Source organism: Rutilus rutilus (genome assembly GCF_951802725.1).
Source record: "Rutilus rutilus genome assembly, chromosome: 10".
NCBI lineage: Eukaryota > Metazoa > Chordata > Actinopteri > Cypriniformes > Leuciscidae > Rutilus > Rutilus rutilus.
Window position 1 is genome coordinate 31,694,836 of NC_140215.1, and position 21,801 is coordinate 31,716,636.

Consider the following 21,801-nt stretch of genomic DNA (forward strand, 5'->3'; position numbering starts at 1 on the left):
TACGTTTTATATTTAATATGAGGGAAATACACATGCGTTACGGACGTGACTTTTAGGTGGCAAAATATTTTTTTGTAATTCTATGAATTACACTGCGCAAACCAATAGTAATACTACCCACCGGATGAAGAGGGTTGGCTCTCCACAGAACATAAAATATTCATTTTATTTTATTTTTCGTGTTCGCATTTATGAGGAAAAAACAATGTTATGGACGTGACAGTTCTCCGTTACGGACGTGACCGCTCTGAAAGCGGCACTAAAAGAATGCTTTAAAACTTTCACAGAGACCTCAAACAGAAAGCACAAAGCCTTTCTTTAAAGTGAATTTCGTTTTGTATTAATTTAATCTTAATTTTAATCAATGTTTCATCAGCCAATTGCATGAATTTAATAAATTTGAAGTAAATATAGCAGACAATAGATAATCTCGACACCAAGGCGCCGGCGCGTGAACTGGAGCTCGTCTCATAAATGAACCGAAACTCAGCATATCGAGTCAGCATCATCAACTTCATCTTTGCAGCCGACACTGACACTGAAAACACTTGTTTATTAATAAACAATTAAAATGTCTCCTTGCTATATTTGACATATTCATAATCATTACTTTTGCCGGTTCTTTGTGACAGCTTTTAGGTGCTTTATTGGCAGCGCCACCCTTACATGTTACATGAACGTGTCACCAGCGCATCAGCATATGCGCCCCTTTTCGGTTGTTACCAAGCCAGGCGCATTTCTCTCAAAATGTGCAACCAAAACTTCTGGAGAAAACAAAGGCTAAGGTGGAGGAAGGGATGAGTACTGCCAAACTTTTACGTATTGTTTTATGCTTTTATGCTGCTTAAATATTTTTTGTAGCAGAGTTTGTGCTGAATACAGTGTAATCAGACTTTAGCCATGAAAATGTCACATGTAACAGAAATAAGCACAAATGTCAGAGCATGTCAGAACACCTCCAGGGCCCAGAAAACACCTCAGACCCCAGAGAAAAAAACTTCTGTCAGGATTTACTAAAGACACGCAGTGAAAAATTAGCACTGAAAAGGCGTGGACAGTTCATTTTTCAGCCGACCTTATTGCATATGCACTTTTAGGACTTCCCTTTCAGATGCAAAATTTATGGGAGGAGAGTATTTAAATTAATGGTAGTAGTAAAGGTGATTTACTACAGTTTGCACCAGCCAATTCACTGGTATTTGCTCCATTATTTACCGCCTAAAAAAAGCATGTCGCTAATTTGCGCTGCTCTTGGTAAATTGCGTTGGTCATTATGGAAATGATCCGGCTGCGTCTGTGTGCTTTAATTTGCACGTCGTCAGTAGATCATGCTCAGAACTTTCCATTTCCATCTGCGTTTTTATGGGATTGTGCTCTCATGCTAATTTGACCTGTTTAGTAAATCTGGCCCTTAGATGTGTGCAAAATGACAAAACGAAAGCTGAAAATGAAACATTTTATTACTAATTCTAATTATTTTTATTACCATATTGACCAAGAAAGCAATGAAAGTCTCGTACCTCCCCGAGTGAGTAATATCTGCGTGGAATCTGAGAGTCAGGGTAGATGTTCTCCAGGTACCATGAGAAGGGTTTACACTTCAGAGTTTCCCTCAAGGCCTTCCGAGAAGAAACATCCCCATAATCCACCCGAACCACACCTGAAGAAACACAAATAATTAACATCTATCAAATTTATCATATTTTGGCCTTTGAAATCAATGAAATGCATGACCAATGATTTAGAAGTCACTTGAGGTAAAAGTGTCTGCTAAATGAACACATGTAAATGACCCAGTTACAAACATGACACAGGGTAAATGAGGAAGACATATACAGATAATGAGTCTACAGGACATGGAAAAACTTTGTCCACGTCCATATTAGCGAACATGTTTACGTTTATTCAAGTAATTTCTGTCACAACCAATATTGTCAAAGATGATTAACAAATAGCATACAGTTTGGATTGGTGATATGGTTCCATTCTGGGCAAGAACTCCCTGCCCATCCATGCAGCCTAGCATGGATTAGAGCAGGGAGCAACGATAACCCCTCATCATCATCATCATCAATCGGCTGCGAACAGGGTAGGTTGACAGTCGGTCACTAATTTTGTCCATTCCTTGCGATTGCTGGCAACTTCTCGTAGTTCGCTCACTGTTGCTGGTACGTTCTTATTGATGAGTTCGCCGATATATTGATGGTATAGCCTTCGCGCTCTACCTCGACTTCTTTTGCCATGCCGTTGTTGTGGCGCGTACAAGACATACTTATTGATCAAGTCGCTCTCATGTCTTCTTAGGCAGTGTCCTACAAATCTTAGCTGTCTCTGTTGTACTTGAAGAACGAGTGGGTTGCGGCCGACTCTTTCATAAATCACTTTATTGCTTTTCTTGTCCAGTCGCTTTATGCCAAGCATGATTCTATAGCAGTTGGTGGCAAAACTGTTGAGTTGGTCTCTAAGTTTGCTGCTAAGGATCCAGCTCTCGCAACCATAGAGCAGGATTGAGACACACGCAGATTCGAATATGTTGATCTTGAGTGTAATTGGAAGACTTTGTGACTGAAACACGTTCTTCATCTTCCAGAAGGCCCCCCATGCTTGGCCTTTTCGTATTTTGACATCGGATTCGCTAGAGGCGATGTGGGAGCCAAGATATTTGAAGTTCTTGGTCCATTCAATGGTCTGTCCATCTAGCTCTATGTGCTGATGATTGTGTATTGCCATGTCCAGACCGGCATATTCTTGGTTGCTCAGTGCTACTGTTTTACCTATATTGACTTGAAGGCCTACTCTCCTGGCCCACTTTGCTGTTGTTGTGAGTTGTTCCTGTGCTCTGTCCAGGGTGTTTTCAAATAGGGCGATGTCATCAGCGAAATCCAGGTCAAATAGTGATACTTCTGGATTTCTGCTGGATTCTTTTAAATGTGTTACGATTCCGCGCGATAATGTGTTCTTTGCATGCTCTTCTTCGGCTCGATTTAATACATAGTCAATGACAATTATGAATAGGAAGGGAGCTAGGGTATCGCCTTGTAGGACGCCTGTTGTAATGTCGAAGTGGTCTGACAGGTTCCCTTCTAATAGTACGTGACTCTTTGACTTGTTATAGATTGTGCGGATCGCTCTAACTGTTTTGTCTGGGATTCCATAATGTCTTAGTATGTCGAACATGGTTGATCTCTTGATGGAATCGAATGCCTTCTTAAAATCCACAAAGATGATATAATAATCGAGTTTCTTGTCTTGGAAGCCTTCGATTATTCTACGCAGGATGTGGACTTGTTCTGTACATCCTCTCCCTCTTCTAAAGCCAGCTTGATTGGCGCGTAGGATCTTGTCGATCGGGTCTCTTATTCGGTGGAGAAGGACCTTGTTGTATACTTTGGCGGCGACCGACATCAAGCTGATCCCTCTGTAGTTGTTCATTAGGGTGAGGTCTCCTCTCTTGGGCAGTGGTACTATCAGATTCGTGGTGAACTGTTCTGGTGCTTTTTCTTGACAGTATACATCGTTGCAGATGTTGCAGATGAGATCGGCAACATAGTCTCCTCCGTATTTCAGTGCCTCTGGTGTGATTGCATAATCGCAACCAGGTGATTTGCCATTCTTCAGGTCTTCAATTGCGCACTTTATCTCTATGATAGTGAATGGACTTGTGTTGATGTCAAAATCCTGGGCAGCTGGTTCGATTGGCAAATCGTCAGTGATTATGTTGTTATTTAACAAGGTTTTAAAGTATTGTTGCCACTCCTTTAGCAGTTCTTGTGACGATTTGATGTCTGTTCCGTCTGCTCTTTTCATCTTGTGTTTGTTTGTTGACATAGTCTTGCCGCTGATCTCTTTAACTATCTCCCAAGTTGTTCGTAGTTTATTTGTTTTTGCTGCTTCTTTAAGTTGCTGTAGTTTTTCTTCCAAGTAGTTGATCCTGTCCTGCTCGTATGAGTCAAGCAGATCTTGAGTGAGTTGTTTCATGTTCAAACTCTTGTTTCTCTTAGATTTATTCCGTGCTTTGAGAATTTTGATCGTTTCGCTCGAAACCCAGTTCTTTGGTGCTTTTTTCCTGACTAGGCCGACCGTGCTCTTTGCAGCTTCTTCGATGGCTGTTACTAATCTATCGTATTTTGGCTGCACTTCTCTCCTAAGTGCGTTGTAGCGATTTTGGATAGTGACGGTATATTGTTCTTGTAGCTCCTCGTTGTCTTTGAGCTTTCTCCAGTCGAACTTGAGGCGCTTGTTCTTGTTTTCTCTTGGCGCTCTCAGGCTGATCTTTATCTCTGCGCTTACTATTCTGTGGTCTGACCCAAGATCGATTGTGTTGTACGCTCTCACGTTCTTCACCGAATTGATCCACTTGCCGTTGATGAGTATGTGATCTAGTTGAGCTCTATTTTTCCCGTCTTTTGCGTTTCTATTGGCATCCGGTTGCCACGTCCAGATTCTGGATTTTGGATGAGGGAATCTGGGCTGTAATGGCCTTGTGTTTGTTGCTTCACAGAAGTCAATTAGTCTACTTCCATTGTCATTTGTTGCTTTGTGCAGAACGTGTTTGGCTATAACTCTTGGATTTGACTGATGGCTGTCTTCTCCAATTCTTGCATTGAAGTCGCCTGCAATGACGAGCATATTGTGTGGCGATGTTTCGTGTGCACATTTAATAAGCTGGTTATAGAAGTTATCTTTCTCTGTCTTTGGTTTTTCTTCTGTCGGGGCATAGGCTACGATGACTGTTGTTAAAGGGTTGCCCGCAAATGTTTCTGTCATTATCCGCTCAGACACTTTAGTTGTTGCTGTCAGGGATTTGTTGGCTTCGCTACTCGTGAGGAGCCCTATTCCTCCAACGTGATTGCCTTGGGTTGTTTTTGTGGCTGAGCAGAAGTCGAATCTCCATTCTTTGTTGTTGTAGATTTCGATGTAGGTGTTAATGCCATCGGCCGCTGGTAGTCGGTGCTCTTGTATGGCTACGATGTCGATTCCTTTTTCTCCACACCCATGAATAAGCTGATGGATCCGGTCAGATTGTTCAAATGTTGGTGTTTCTTGGTTGCCTCTTTTTTCTGTTTTTCGTAGAGTACGGACGTTGTAGGTACCAATGATGGTTGGTTTGCGATGAGAAAATTGACGCTGCTTGGTCGTGTTGTTGCTGCTTGTTTTGTCTTGCTTTGACACTGCATGATCGGGAGCAGATGGCTGCCCCTTCATACGCGATGAAATCGCGCAGTGACGCGGCAAAGACGGTTTGTTGCCCGGAATGGGTACTTCATTTGTAACTTTCGAAGTAATTTGTTAAAACCAAGCGGGTTACTAGCCCTGCAAGGAGTGGGTCAGTTTAATGTCATGGCCCAGGACAATTACCCCTCAAAGCAAAACCAATATGCCAACATCCCCAAACCACAAACTGACAGTGAAAATCTGATGCAATTTCTTTTTTTTCTCCCCTCGCTAATACCAGATATGGATATAATTCAGACGCAGGAGGAGAGTAGCAGCAAAGGGGTGCTCGTCTGTTACAAGCAGTGGAGAAGAGAAGCATGCCCCAAGTTACCCGAATGAGCTTAAGGCAACAAGCATGTTGCCAATGCCCAAAATGTTAGAAATGCTCTATTATATTTCAAAATAGACATTGTAAAACTAATTTGTTTGTTTTTTTACTTTATGATAGCTGACAATTTCATTAACTATCATAAAATCATAAAAAAAAACTATCATTTTTTTATATATATATATATATATATATATATATATATATATATATATATAGCCTGGATGCCAGCCGAACTTAGCCCCGCCCACAAAATTTTTTGTTCGGGAAGTTCGGTCTGGACTCGCTCCGTTGAGGAGCTATTATGCCCGAACAAAAATTGTTCGGACCAATCAAATTGTCAGGGCGGGCTTTATACGATGATGGACAGATGAGCAACGTAATCATCTACGTCACCAACGAGCGCTTGGGTTGAATTCGTTAACAACAAAGACGACAGCCGCTGGAGAATTGAGATTTCACGAGTTCACACTTACAAATAAGTCAGATAGAATAAATGCATATTTGACGTGCTGTCCGAGGAGAGGCTCCGGGCTCGGTATTCGGCCCGAACCCAAAGTACTCCCACCGTATTCCTGGCTGTGGAAGAACAGGCCAAGAGTGAGTGGAGGGATGCTGAAAACTGTCAAGGAATGTTAGGTGAGTTGACAGAGTGAATATATGTTTCCTCTCATGCTGATAGGGTAGACATGGTGTTTGATGACAAGTTGATTGGATTGATTATGTGAACGTGCTCCTGCCGAACTTTGTTTATGAAACATCATGTGTAGATTCCGCCGTCGCGACTGTTATAGATGATATCGACAGCGCATTCATTTTAAAAGAGGAACAGAGAACCGCGATCAAGGCATTTGTCGATCGGAAACATGAATGAAAACTTACTCCGTTGCTCTGATTGGTTGTAGGTCTATCCAATTGAGTGCAGAGGCATTTTCCTTCCTAATTCGGTTGAAACACGCCCCATAATCAAAGCTCAATGGAGCAGTATCAGACTCATATTCTGACTAGAATCTGAGTATGACGACGTCAGGCTAATATATACACACATGCTCAAACACAATTAACAGCAATGAGTTTTTTCACCACTAAAGACATTTTGGAATCAGCCTTTTTGAATATGGTTCTGAATAGAATGTTTAGATATGAAAACAAGATACAACAAATACTAATAATTATTTATTTATTTACTTGTTATTATTTACCTTAAATAAGGAGGGTTTCATGAACTGTTAATGCAAATATCCAACCAGACTACCATTATGTGCCTAAAATAAAATGCGGCGCCTGGCACAATTGAAAAACCTCAGATGTCTCGATTTGAAACATCAGACACTAGAGGGAGCGTCAACATCATTTTTCTCCATTAAAGTTATATCTGCTAACACAAAAATATCATCCATCCATTCACCAAATCGCTTATCTTCTTTATCTTATCTTCTAGATGGGTGGTCTCTTATATGTGTGGCTTTGCAGAGGGGGTACAATACATCTGCAGGACACACATACAGAGCAGCTGACATCCCAGAAGCCTCAGCGATCTAAGCACACACTGACAGCCGAAGCGTCAGGCATTTGTGTCTTTCTGCTGAGTGTTAACTTTCTGCATTTCATCCATAGTTTAACGTTTTCTCTCTTTACGTCTTTTTTCATATTTTCTGCTGTGTTATGTGACCTCTCCTCTCTCTGTCTCTCTCTGTCTTTGTCTGTGGTGCAGATGATAAATGATCTTGTGTGTTTCAGTAGACACCTTGGGGCAGAGCTACTCTCAGTTGTGATGACTGGGTCGAAGTTATGTGCTCTTGTGTCCCCTGTTATAGCTCTCCCCTCTGAGCTCAGGCCTCAATTAAAATAACTTACTCTTATTGTTCCAGGAAAAACAAATGTACACTCTGTTGTTTTCCATAAGATGCAAAGAGATAGTGACAGGTGTTCGAAAGGACAAAAATAAACCACAATATATATAAATGTATTATAAATGTAGTCCACATAACTTGTGTGCTATTTCGACATTTAACAAACCGAAATTCATGCCATTATTCACAGAAAATCTTTGTTGTAGCTCTCAAATCTCATAGACATTTCCAATTCCACATGTTCAAACTTGTTGTGGAGAGAGAGCACAATTGCGAACAGAAAAGCCTTAAAACCTGCTAGGTCTGCTTTTTTTTCGAGTCTCGAGAAGAAAACAATCACAACCCAAGGTATTTATTTGACACAGTGGCTAAATTAACAACAAATAAAGCTTCTACTTCTGAAGTTTCCAAAGAGCATAGCAGTAATGACTTTATGAACTTTACTTACAAGTTTGATAATATTATAGAGAAAATTATAACTATGCAACCATCTACTACAGCATCAGGCAGTGCATTGTAGTCTCCCTGATGAAAAATTCCATTCATTCGTTGCAAAAGGAGAGGAAGAATTCTCTAAACTCGTTAAATCATCTAAATCGACAACATGTATGTTAGACCCTATACCGACTAAGCAACTGAAAGAAATCCTTCCAGAGGTCATAGATCCTCTCCTTAATATCATGAATTCATCTTTGTCACTTGGATATGTACTGAAAACTTTGAAGATGGCTATTATTAAACCTCTTATTAAAAAAAATGCAACTTGATCCTAGCCTTTTTGTCAAAGATACTAGAAAAAGCAGTATCCTCACAACTATGTTCCTTTTTAGAAAGAAATGGTATCTGTGACGATTTCCAGTCAGGATTTAGACCGTACCATAGTTCTGAGACTGCTCTCTTATTTGCTCATATCATCCGATCGTGGTTGTATTTCTCTATTAGTGTTACTTGATCTTAGTGCTGTATTTGATACCATTGACCACACCATTCTTTTAAATAGACACGAAAATTATGTTGGCATTAGTGGAATTGCATTAACATGGCTTAAATCATACATATCTGACCGTTATCAGTTTGTAGCAGTAAATGAAGAAATGTCTTATAGATCACAAGTTCAGTATGGAATACCACAAGGCTCAGTACTAGGACCGTTGCTGTTCACTCTGTACATGCTACTCTTGGGAGATATCATTAGGAAGCATGGGATTAGTTTTCACTGTTATGCCGATGATACTCAGCTCTTTACCTCTTCACACCCCGACGAAACTTGCCAATTCAAGAAATTAATGGAATGCATTGCTGATTTTGGATTTGGATTAGGGATCGACCGATATGGATTTTTTAGTGCCGATGCCGATACCGATTTTTTTTTCATCAGCCTTAGCCGATGACCGATACGGGCTGCCGATTTTCTTGGGCCAATATTTGGAGCCAATACTGCTTTTGCTCACTCAATTTACATCATAAAAATGACACAATGATGATAACAAATGTTACAAGTCTCAATTTAAAAAAGGAACATTTATTTGACAAATATTAAAAACATGTGAGGTAGAACAAGTAAAAAAAAAAAGTTCAGTGCTGAAAATACTGAAAATAAATATTTAAGCATAATTAAAATTCTGAAAATAAATTCTGAAAATAAATATTTAAGCATAAATAAAATAATTACACTATTGCACACAGTAGCAACAAGCAAGCAGCATAATAAAGTGCAAACTGTACTATACTTAATTTTAAAAGTAACTTGGCAAAGTTTAAACCAAATAGATTCTCAGTTTATTATGAATTAGGGACTGTTCACAAATATCGGCCCGATATATCGGCCGACCAATATATCGGTCGATCACTAATTTGGATGACTACTAATTTTCTATTACTTAAAAACCCCTTGAGCGGCAGGGATCACTGGTGATCCTGGATTATTGTTGTTCAAAATTCATTACTCGTCAAAACATCACACTCTTACTTGATCTGGACAAACTCAGAATCATAAGAAATGTTTAAGACTCCAGCTTCGATATTTGACCACTGTTTATGATTAAATTGGTTTGGAGTGACATTAATTTCTTAATTTATGCCAGGAGTGCAAAATAATTAATCTGTAACGATCATTATTTTGAATAGATATCATCACTCACACAACATTCATTCTCGTCTTCTCCGGTTTATTTGTGTTCAAATACATACAATATACAGCATACGCCAGGGCTATTAGTCCAATGGTGCGAATATTTGGAGAAATAATGATTAATTATCACATGTTAGTAAAATATTTCGTCATACAGAATAACATTTCTATTCATTTTCCACTGAATTATGCGACCTGAATAGCTCAAACAGCGAACGGAGTAAGATGTGTGTCTCCTCTTCCTGATTTGCGTCAGATTTGACCTCAGAGCTCTATCATTTGCTGTACAGCTGTCAATCATCTCACGTGGTTCAACGTGACCTCTTCTGCATGACGCGTCCTGTGTACACTTCCTCATTCTGGACATCCGTGATAACAAAGCGAAAGTGACATTTCTTCACCGAAACAAGAAGCTAATAAATGCACGATTGAAGTGTGTTTTTGTGTTATTTTCGTGCGATTTGGGGTATTTTTATATGAATAAAGAATAAAGGTAAAGGTAAGCATAGGCCATAGCTTCATATAAAATGCTAAATATAACATATTTCAAAATCTTTTTTTGACTTGAAACCATTTTAAACCACGACCGGAATATGATACAAATACTCGATGGTGTTTTAAAGTGAGTTTTACGTAAAAGTCTGATATTAATAAATTAAATTGTGTCATGTAGCTTGAGGCTACTTGTTGTGCTAATGAATAATAATTTTTTTTTTTTTTTTTTTAAGAATTCGCATTTAAAAGTTCCAAGAATAGTTTTTTGTTGTTTGTTTTCTAACAAGACTTAAGTTAATAGGTGGATTATTCATGTATAGTGCGATTACATAGGTGTCGATGGTCAAGCATTATGCCAGAAGAAAGGCTATAATGGCTGAATTCAAACAAAAGAATAAGGATAAAAGAATAATGAAGATTAAGTCTCATACCGGCTTACCGGAGGTGTGAAAGGTTGGTCGATTTAAATGAAAAGAACATGAATGGGGCCAGTTCTCCTCGCTAGACATTAGTCAGAGACTGTAAATGGGTGTTTACAGGGCAATAAAATATTTGATGAGAATCTTGTTAGCCTTCTCTGAAACTTCTCCAAATCCTCCCCTGACATGGTCTCACAACAGGCTTCATAAAATGCATAATTTTAGAGATATCATCCTCAGATTTGAAATGAAGCATGACCACAATTGTGGCTACACTTTAGTTGTGGTTATAAGTTGCTATACTACATTCACATAATATTTTTATACATTTAATAAATATATTCTTAATATTTGTTGTTTTTGTTTTTATGTTTGAGCTTATATATCTCAATATTAATAACAGTCTGGTTAATTTTGAGTCTTGAACTGTAAACTCTCAAGGGTTGGCTTTCTAAATATATGTTGGTTATGTGTCTTCAGAATGACTTATGAGCAGCAACCTTTTTATTTTGGGTATGTCATGTATGCATCACTTGCCAAAATTGGGGCTGACTGGTAAGGGGTTCACAGAAAAAAAAAAAACAGAGCTTCTAATGACTGGACCAAAAACCTCCGCACGTACTAACCTAGAATACTGTCTAACAATTGATGGCTGCTCTGTCAAGTCTTCGTCGTCGGTTAGGAACCTGGGTGTGCTCTTTGATACCAATCTTTCATTTGAAAGCCACGTTTCTAGCATCTGTAAAACCACATTTTTACATCTTAAAAATATATCTAAATTAAGACACATGCTTTCGATGAAAAATGCGGAACAGTTAGTTCATGCGTTCATGACCTCAAGGCTAGATTATTGTAATGCTCTTGCCCTGCACCTACGTCACCTTAAAATAAAGTGTTAACAAATGTGCTTTTACCGAATGGATCCCAGGAAGACGTGAATACTCTTAAAACATACAAACTTTCCATTATTTTAGGCATTTTACAATATTTTTTTTATTTAAAGCAAAACATATAAATAATTATATAACATTATTATTCCCCTTCTTCTTTGTCAAGCCGTGGTTCTATGCAAATCATCGGAACCTACAGGACACTGCGGTGTGTGAACCAGCAGCATGTGGTTCATATAAAAAATTGTGCTCTGCAATACCTGAGACATTGAGTGCAGGGATTTGCTTATTAATATTAACATAAATCCGTCATTTGAGGTGCAACATAAAACTTATGTGGTTTATCCACTTGGAAGTGCTCGCCCAAGCAGAAAAATTATGTAGCCTACTGTTGACAGATATTAATTACAGAAAACCATCTAAGTGATTTATTGTCCAACTAATCAATTTAATGAAATTAACAAAATGTAACCGTAAGTGTATATTTTCATGTTTTCCTCAAACAAAACTATAAAAAAACACACAAAAAAACAACAAAGAAAGCATATTCCTCCCATTTTTGACATACACAAAGGTTACATTGTCTGGCAACATGGGTTAAAAACATAGCTAACATAAACGTTACAAAGAAGGATCAGAGAATGAATTTCATCTACAACTAAGATAGGAAGGTGGGCATACTTTTACATATTATTTGTCTACAATTTCTTATTTATCATCTCTGATATTGGCTGAAACCAGGTTGAAAAAGTCCCCACTCCTATGCAGGGCTGTTCAGACTTTTAGATGTTCTTAACATTCAGGTACAGTTGAGTAAAAAAAAAAAAAAAAACCCTGCCATTGGGTCAGGATAATTTTCTAATTGTAATAGGCCAGTCTCAAACCAGGGTTTGCCTCTGTTTTTTTTTTTTTTTTTTTTTTTTTTTTTTCATGAAATGTATGCATGTCGGGTTAGGGGCAGAAGTGTAGCATTCCTGTATCTCAAAAAGTAGAGCCTGACACTAGCAACACCAAGGTCATAATAGGTTTGATTCCTAGGGAATGCATGAACTGATGAATTGGGTACATTGAATGTAATGTAAGTTGCTTTGGATAAAAGCTTCTGCCAAATGTAAATATAAGTGATTGGGGTTAGGTACAGATCTTAGAACTAGAAGACCTCTATTGTGAATACTGCGATAAACATCTGATTGTGTATTCCATGCACTGAACACAGAAAGTCATAAGCATTTTGAATAGCAGTAGGGTAAACTGTAAGTACATGGTGACAGAACCTTCTTTTTTTGGGGTGAACTATTCCTTTAAATGTGCAAAGATTTGACACTTCATTCTGTTGAGCCCTTATTCCAAATAACCTCAGTCTCGCTAAGAACAGCCACTGCCCTAGACTCTAGAAATACCAGACCACACTATTTATTCATCACACACACACACATGCTCCAGTTGGCACACCACAACACAGCGCAGCACCACTGGGATGCTTTTCCAGGAAAAATCTCCCTCCTCTGCTCCACATTACGACAGAGTTCCTCCTGAATCTTTCCCTCTCAAGTGAACTGACAGAGGTTTCAGTAAAGGCTAATCTCATTATTGTCCTTGTACAGGATACTGAGGCTTTCTAACCCCTCTATAGCACTACATTTCCCAGGTCTCCCTAGGGGTGAGATGCAGATAAGAATAGCAGGACTGTCATGAATATGTGAGCAGCAGATTAGAGCTCAGACACTTAGCACAAAGCCAGGCATGAATAAAATATGGAAAATCTCTCATCAGAGTGAAATATCTGTCCGGCTGATCTGCGATGGCAGAACCGCTTGCGGACTGTCATGAAAAAAGTCCATATCAGCAAATACGAGCAAGACAGATGGATGTAAAATGTTTTAGGGGGATGTGGCACAGTTAACGTTGAATGGGGATCAAATATTTATGTTTCATGGTAGGAATAAGAGGCACTGTATCTTTTGTAGAAAAAAACACACTCACTGGTAAGTTTGTGAAACAGAACTTGTGAATGGTAGCGAGTGTAACCAGGGTTCCACAAAAATGTTGTCCTTTTGACAGTGTGATTATTTAATTAATTGAATTTGCCTCCCTTCATATGTCACTAGAAACGTGAAGAAGAGTCATGTCTTTGATTTGAATAGCTCAAATAATTTCAGCAAGGACTATTATTATTACAATTTAACTTTATAATTATGTTTTTACGTTTAACTTTGACCCTAAATGTTTTATTTACTCACCCAAGCTGGATTTATTTGTAGATCAGTGTGTTAAAATAGATCTCATTGTCATATTAACCCTTTGTATTTAAACAAGTGTAAAGCAAAATACTGTTGTTTTATAGCAAGGCTTGTGAAAAAGAAGTGTGCTTAAATGTCTTAATTGGGTGTGCTCTTTGATACCAATCTTTCATTTGAAAGTCACGTTTCTAGTGAAGGGGTGGATTGGAATCAACTGCTGCTTCAATGTACAGTATATGTAATGAGTGATTATAATCAAGGTATTAATCAATATTTTTCCTTCTAAATATCAAATATTTGTAAATGTATTCTTTAATGTCTGTATTTGATATCTGAATGAAGTAACACTGCTTGCTTATTTAGCCTGGCTTCCAGAAATGAGATAGGGACTTGTTTTGTGTTTGAGAAAGGTCTTCAACGTGTTAAAACATATAGGGGTCATTGAAGCCAATATTTTAAGGGACCAATTCTATGTTAAAGCCTTACTTTCCAGTTAGACTAAAGTGTAGCTCTCCTTGAGAGAATAAACGCATCATCTTGATGTTTTGAGAGGACTCTCCTGTCCAAGAATGAATCCAACCTTGGAAAAGCTGTGTGTCAGTGTTTGTGTTAGTCTTCTTGGTTACAGGTTAAGGAACCACTGGCATTATTGGAGATTGACTGAGTTGTTGTTCTGGACATGCTGGCGCCCAGCAACCCAAATCTGCAACCTGGAAGGTCACAACGTGCCTAACTCAGAGTCCGAGTGTTAGCTGCCTAATCAATGGAGATATGCTTCAATCCATCTGTATATGTGTGGAAAATTACTATTCTTAGCCAATCAGAAACTGCAACCTGAAGCAAGGACATATCTTAGACCTTGGTGCAGGGTATAACTGCTGTGATCTTTATAACTGTAAACGGGGCGACCTACGAACTCCTGTGTGAGTCTTGAAGCTGACTTCTGATGAAACTGCAGACTATCTTCAGTAAAACTTTTCTTCAATTTATTATAATTCTGACTCCAGGTCTTCTTTCAAACATCTGGTCCTTGGGTCCTAGACTGTTAACACTAGTATCTGTAAAACCAAATTTTTCCATCTTAAAAATATATCTAAATTACGTCATATTCTCTCAATGACAAATGTGGAAAAATTAGTTAATGCGTTCATGACGTCAAGGCTAGATTATTGTAATGCTCTTATGGGTCGTTGCCCTGCACACTTAATAAACAAACTACAGCTGGTCCAAAATGCTGCAGCTAGAGTTCTTACCAGAACCAAGTATGATCATATTAGTCCGGTTGTGTCAACACTGCATTGGCTCCCTATTAAACATCGTATACATTTTAAAATATTGCTGATTACTTACAAAGCACTAAAAGAGTGAGCTCTTAACACATTATAGTCCTTCACGTCTATTGCAATCTCAAAATTCCCTAGAATATCAAAATCGACTGTTTTGATTCTCAACCTTGGTCCTCTTTCGCTCCAGCTCCACCAGGCCTTCCAGGCCTTCTGGATCCCCGCCTGTGCCTCGGTCACCAGAGCTGTCGGCATCGCCATGTCCCTCGGGATCCTCAGCATCGCCCTGGCTCGTCGACTCTACGACTCCATCCGGGTATCCTCTTCCACCTGCTCCGCTTCCGTCAGTCAACCCCCCGGAGTCATCTGCCCTTTCTCCACCATGGCTCCTCCCTCCGTCGTCTTCGCCATGGCCGATTGAAGGGTCGTCTTCGCCATGGCCGCCTGAAGGCTCGTCTCCCCTGCACAACCTGCTCCGCCCTGGCCCCCTGCTCCGCCCTGGCCACCTGCACACTATCCGCCATCACCTGATCACCTGCACGTCATCAATCATCATGGACACTAACTATCTTCACTGCTGATTTTGAATCTGAGCCTGAATCTGAATCTGTCAGTCATTGTCTTTTTATCATCTGTGTATTTAGTTCCTGCTTGTCATCAGTTCAGTGTCTGGTATTGTTTGTGCATAGCACACTGTTTTGTGTTGTTGGTTCTTTTTGTTAGTACTTGTTTAATAAACCTTGGAATTATCTTCATCTTCGTCTTCTGTGAATTTCAGTGTGACACTGTGACACTGTGACTTTCATGCCCAAATTTGTCAATTTGTCACAGACTCATTAAGGGGTGCTCAGGTTAAACTGGTGTGTAATTACAAATATGTGGCAACTTTGTACAAATAAGCCGTGCTGCCATGTTCTTTTTAGAGAGAAGAGGGTTTCTCCTGGCAACCCTTCCAAACAAGCCATACTTGTTCAGTCTTTTTTCTAATTGTAATGTCATGAACTTTAACATTTAACATGCTAACTGAGGCTTGTAGAGTCTGAGATGTAGCTCTTGTTTTTTTTTTGCAGTTTCTCTGAGCATTGCACAATCTGACCTTGGGGTGAATTTGCTGGGATGTCCACTCCAGGGAAGATTGGCAACTGTCTTGAACGTTTTACAATTATGAATAATCTTCCTCACTGTAGATTAGAATGATGGACTTCAAATTGTTTGGAAATGGCCTTGTAACTCTTCTCAGATTGATGGGCAGCAACAATTGCTTCTCTATGATCATTGCTGATGTCTTTCCTCCATGGCACTGTGTTAAAACACACCTGAATGCTCCAAACCAGCAAACAAAAGCCGAAACTTCTGATTTTATAGAGTTGGTCACGCTTGCTGATGATAAATTAATCAAAGTCATTTGATTAGCAGTGCCTGAATAATACGTACCCTCTTAATTCCTATGGAAGCAGTACTTAGTTTGACACACATTGCTTCTCTGTTTGGGCCAAGTTTTTGTTAAATAAACCATGGCGTGGTGTAAAATGTCATGTGTTGATGAGGATGTATTTACCTAATTGTAAGACCTGCCAAGGACCAGATGATTTTTTATGTTGTCCTGATACATAAAAACATAAGTAATTATGAAATTACATATAAATATGTACTTAAATCCTACTTAAGTGGGTCAAAAAGCACTTTTAAGTAAATCTAATTGCATTTAATATATATATTTATTAAACTATATGTTTTTTAAATTTTTTATTAATTGTAAATAACATTCAATTAAAAGTAAATAATTACTGAATTATATTCAGTTCTCTTACGAGAGGTCTCTCGTACTGCGTAAGTATCTTACGCTAGGGGAAAATCCCTTTTCCGCGAGATATTGAAGCCAAAAAATTATCCTTAATTTTGGATTATTGTAAAACGCGTTGCGGCAGCATACAGACATAGGCAAGACGGCTCGTGTGCCTATTGGCTGTTCTGCAGCAACTGCAGCAGCCTATCGAGCGAGGCCTAGCGTGACGTCAGACCCAATGAGGCTGCTTCACACCCGCTGCGTCACGTCCCGCCGAAACGGGCGTGGCCTAGGCCTATAAATCCAGCTCGCAGGCAGCTGATATCTGATTTTTCATCTCTTCAGCGAAGCACACACATCGCTGGATCCGGAGAGAAGCCGCGCCGTCTGAGGAAGCCTTTGCAGCGGGACGAGTCGTCACTGAAGCCGCTGACCGCGCCGCCTTCTATCGCCTTCCCGCTGCGCTATCCGGCGCTTATATTCTTTACTCTCTCTGCTGTGTGTGTGTTCGCCGCCACGACACACACTGTCTAAAAGAGCTTGCGTCTTTTTAAAGATGCCTTCCTGCGGCTCGTGCAGAGCCACACTCAGCGACAGGGACCGCCATGTTATCTGCGTTTCCTGCCTGGGTGAGGATCATGCAGCTCTCGCGCTCGCTGACGGCGGCTGCCCTCATTGCGAGCTACTGCCTATGGCGACTCTGAGGACTCGCCTGGCATTTTTCGCTGAGACTGCACCTCCGCCCGCTGTAGTGCCGCGCCGTAAAAAGCGCCGTGCTCAGCGTCGTCAGTGTCTCTTCCTGACGGACAGCGGCCGCCGTCTGCCACCGCTTCCGTTGATGACGCTGATGAGAAAGCCGCGTCGGGGGAGGATGATTCCTGCTCTCTCCTGGCATCGGGCAGTGAGGATTGGGCGAGCTCTGTGGATCTCGCGCCCTCTGCTCGCGCATCGTCAGGCAAAAGGGCTAGCATCGAGTCAGAGCTGATGCACGTACTCACACAGGCCGCGGCGAGCCTCGGCCTCGAGTGGTCTACGCCTGAACAGCCTGCTCACAACCGGCTGGATGGATACTTTCTCCCTGGGGAGCGCGCTTCGCCTGCGTCCAGACCAGCGCCTTTTCTTCCTGAGTTACACGAAGAAGTCGCTAAGTCTTGGAGCGCCCCCTATTCAGTTAGAATGCGCTCTTCTGTTTCGCTAGCATTCTCCGCTGTTGACGATGCTAAAAACAGAGGGTACCATTCGCTGCCGCCGGTCGAAGGAGCGATAGCAAACCACTTATGCCCGCCCTCCGCTGGACTGCACGCTAAGCTGGCGCTACCTTCAAAAGCTTGCCGCATGACGTCAAACCTGCTCGGTCGCGCTTTCTCCGCCACTGGGCAGGCTGCGTCAGCGCTGCATACTATGGCCACACTGCACATTTTCCAGGCCGATCTCCTCCGAAAGCTGGACGAGAAAGGGCCAGATGCAATTTGCATGCCAGACTTGAGAAGTGCTACGGACCTCGCTCTCCGCGCTATTAAGTCTGCTGCACAGGCCATAGGACGGAGCATGGCCTCTCTCACTGTGACTGAGAGACACCTGTGGCTAACACTCTCCGAGATGTCTGAGTCTGAGCGCGCCGCGTTCCTCGACGCTCCGCTTTCTCCCGCTGGCCTCTTCGGAACTTCCGTCAAAGATTTAGCGGAAAGATTCGCCGAGGTACAGAAAGCGTCACAGGCTATGAAGCACTTCATGCCGAAGCGCTCCAGTTCTGCAGCAGGACGTGCGAAACCGTCTGCCCAGAGCTCACAGCCTCAGCCTCCGCCCACCGCCGCCACTTCGCAGCGCCGACAGGCCCGAAGCGCGAGACCACGCTCTCGCTCATCTGGCTGCCGCCCCGCCCAGCGTGGGCCGCGGCCCAGGATTGCGGTAAAGCCCGAGGCCCCGAAGTCATCCTAGCACGCCTAGGGAAACGACGGTGTTCAAGTCCCGCCGCGGCCGGACTTCCACCAAAACTCATCCCTCGTCCAGTTCCAAGAAATGTAACTGTTCCAGTGTATTTTGCAGTCAACAAGCCGGTTCCGCTGCCCGCTTGCCTGCACACAAATGCCGTTTTCACGGCTACCCAGATAAATCCCACAAAGAGCGTATTTTCTGGTGTCCCGGCCACGGCCAATGGTGTTATGAGTATAGACAAAATGCCCACTGCCCAGTGCTCTTTCCTACACACAAGCACAGCCCGTCACACAGGGCTCGCGCACATAAAATCGACCCAGTTCGATTGCGCATTAAACGTAGCAGATGTGCCCACTGCCCAGTGCCCACAATCACTTTGTTTTGCATGTCTCGAGGTTTCTGTAAAAACGAAACCAACGTGCATTCGCTCTGCTCAGGCGGACAATGCTCTCGGTGTGGTAAATGTGCCCGCTATCCCACGCCCACATCCACACATAGACATGACAAATCCTACAGGATTCGCCCAGCCCTCCCCCTCTTGGTTAACCACCGCAGAGGAGTCGAGCACGGGCAATCTGCCCGCTGTTATCAGCGCGCCCTCTGCCTCAAATGTCATAAGCGCGACGCTTATGTTGCAGCACACCGAAGCCCCTCTGTCGCTGAGCGACCAGTGCGCGCTTCGCATTCAACCCCTAGCCATTCGTGCAGATGCATGGGCAAGGCTACCCGGGGTTTCGAACTGGGTGCTAGACATTATAGAAAGAGGCTATTCGCTACAGTTTCGCCGACGCGCGTCGAGACCACTGTAAAAACAGAAGTAGCACACCTACTTCGAGCCGAAATTTTGAAACTATTGAGCAAAGGGGCCATAGAGCCGTTATCTCAAGCTCAGAGCGAAGGAGGGCTATACGGCAGATACTTCCTGGTACCGAAAAAAGACGGGGGTCTCAGACCCATACTAGATCTAAGGCAGCTGAAAAGAGTGCTTGCAAAGCGACAGATCAGAATACTCACGACCAGAAAAATCCTCGCGCAGATTCGCCGAGGAGATTGGTTTGTGTCAATAGATCTGAAAGACGCGTATTTTCAAATACAGATAGCGTCACGTCACAGGCGATATTTGAGATTCGCCTTTGAGGGTCAGGCATATCAGTACACAGTCCTACCGTTCGGCTTGTCCCTAGCACCCCGTACATTTAAGATGTGCATGGACGCAGCGCTCGCACCCCTCAGACTACAGGGCATGCGAGTATTGAACTACTTGGACGATTGGCTGATTCTAGCTCAATCTCACTCAGTGCTCATAGAGCACAGGACCATTTTGCTCGATCACCTCGAGAATCTGGGTCTCAGAGTCAATTGGGCGAAGAGTTCTCTGTTCCCCAGACAGATAATATATTTTCTGGGCATAGAACTGGACTCGCTGTCTATGATAGCGCGACTGTCACCACAGCGCGTACTAGACATTCAGCGTGCAGCGAGCTCTTTCCGCTGCGGCACATCTGTCCGCTCAAGAAGTTTCAGAGGATGCTAGGTCTCATGGCCTCAGCATCATCAGTACTTCAGCTGGGCTTGCTTCGCATGCGCCCGCTACAGTTCTGGCTGAAATCGCGAGTACCGCGCCGAGCATGGGCTTCCGGTCTGCTTCGTCTCAAGGTCAATCAGAAATGCATCGCAGCTCTGAAACCTTGGAAAGCAAACGACTGGTACCAATCAGGTGTAAGCCTGGGGACTTCCTCGAGTGTGAAGGTAGTGTCTACGGACGCATCCACCTCGGGATGGGGAGCGCTGCTCGAGGGCAGACCGTTCTTCGGCCAATGGTCAGAACGGGAAAAGCTTCTTCACATAAACTGCCTCGAAATGTTGGCAGTAGACAACGCGCTGACGCGTTTTTGTCCCCAAATAAGAGGACACCACGTCCTGGTCCGCTCGGACAACATGTCAGTGGTGTCCTACATAAATCGCCAGGGCGGCCTCAGGTCCCGAAACCTGCAGAGGCTGACAGAACGCCTCCTGGTGTGGGCTCAGCGCAACCTGCTCTCGCTGAGAGCAGCGCACATGCCAGGGCTCCTAAACGTAGGACAGACTGTCCAGGAACAATGTTCCGACAGGCGAGTGGTCTCTACACCCACAGACAGTCCAGCTGCTGTGGAAGAAATTCGGCAGAGCGGAAGTAGACCTGTTCGCGTCTCAAGAAAACGCTCACTGTCTGGAATTTTTCTCCAAGAGCAGGGACGCGCTGGCTCATGTATGGCCCCGCCGCCCGCTCTATGCCTTCCCTCCCGTCTCTCTCCTGCCTCAGGTGATAGAACGGATCAGGGAAGAAGGATGCTCAGTGCTATTCGTAGCGCCGTTCTGGAAAAACCAACCCTGGTTCCCAGTTCTAATGCAGCTAGCGAGCACTGCCCCATGGCCAGTGCCAGTGAGGAGGGACCTCCTCTCTCAGGCCAAGGGCTCGATTTGGCATCCGCGCCCAGAGCTGTGGTCCCTTCATGTTTGGGCCATCAACGGGTACCCGCTGACCTCCCAAGCGGAGTGTTAAACACGATCACGCAGGCTAGAGCTCCGTCTACGCGACGTCTCTATTCCTCGAAATGGTCAGTGTTCTCCAGCTGGTGCACAGCTCGTGGCGTGTCGCCCCCAGACTGTGGGGTGACGGAGGTTCTCTCCTTCCTACAAGAGCTGTTGGACAAGGGCAGGACCCCTTCCATGCTCAAAGTGTATGTGGCGGCCATAGCGGCGTTCTCAAAAACAACGCTTGGTCAGTCAATAGGAAGGAACGATTTAGTCATCCGCTTCCTTAGAGGAGCTAAGAGACTGAATCCTCCCAGACCTCCCTCAGTCCCTGTATGGGACCTTTCTACGGTGCTGGAAGTCATGAAAGGTGACCCATTCGAGCCTTAACAGACTATTGATCTTAAACACCTGTCTTTCAAGTCAGTGTTTCTCCTGGCTCTCGCTTCAGTGAAGCGCATAGGGGACTTACACGCGCTCTCTGTAAGCGCGACGTGCATGGAGTTTGGGCCTAATGACTCAAGAGTTATACTCACACCTAAGCACGGTTACGTTCCAAAATCCCTCAACACACCGTTTAGGGCGCAGGTCATTTCCCTGTCAGCCCTACCGGTCTCTGATGAGGAAGGAGACGCGAGCTTCCTTTGTCCAGTCAGGGCATTAAGAGCTTATGTGTCTCGCTCATCTGTCTTCAGACAGACGGAGCAACT

At 42.8% G+C, this 21,801-nt stretch overlaps 1 protein-coding gene across 6 annotated transcripts in view; it reads right to left on the reverse strand.

The window, feature by feature from the left end:
- The window catches only part of galnt13 (polypeptide N-acetylgalactosaminyltransferase 13), a 114,790-nt gene that overhangs the window by 33,370 nt on the left and 59,619 nt on the right, over positions 1-21,801 (reverse strand). For all 6 annotated transcript variants that reach the window (XR_014628968.1, XR_014628969.1, XM_084421505.1 and 3 more), the window contains exon 9: positions 1,521-1,660. Coding sequence is in view for 4 of the 6 variants with exons in the window: in XM_084421505.1 (XP_084277631.1) it covers positions 1,521-1,660 (140 nt within the window). In the remaining 2 variants the exon portion in view is untranslated. The remainder of the gene's footprint in view (positions 1-1,520; positions 1,661-21,801) is intronic.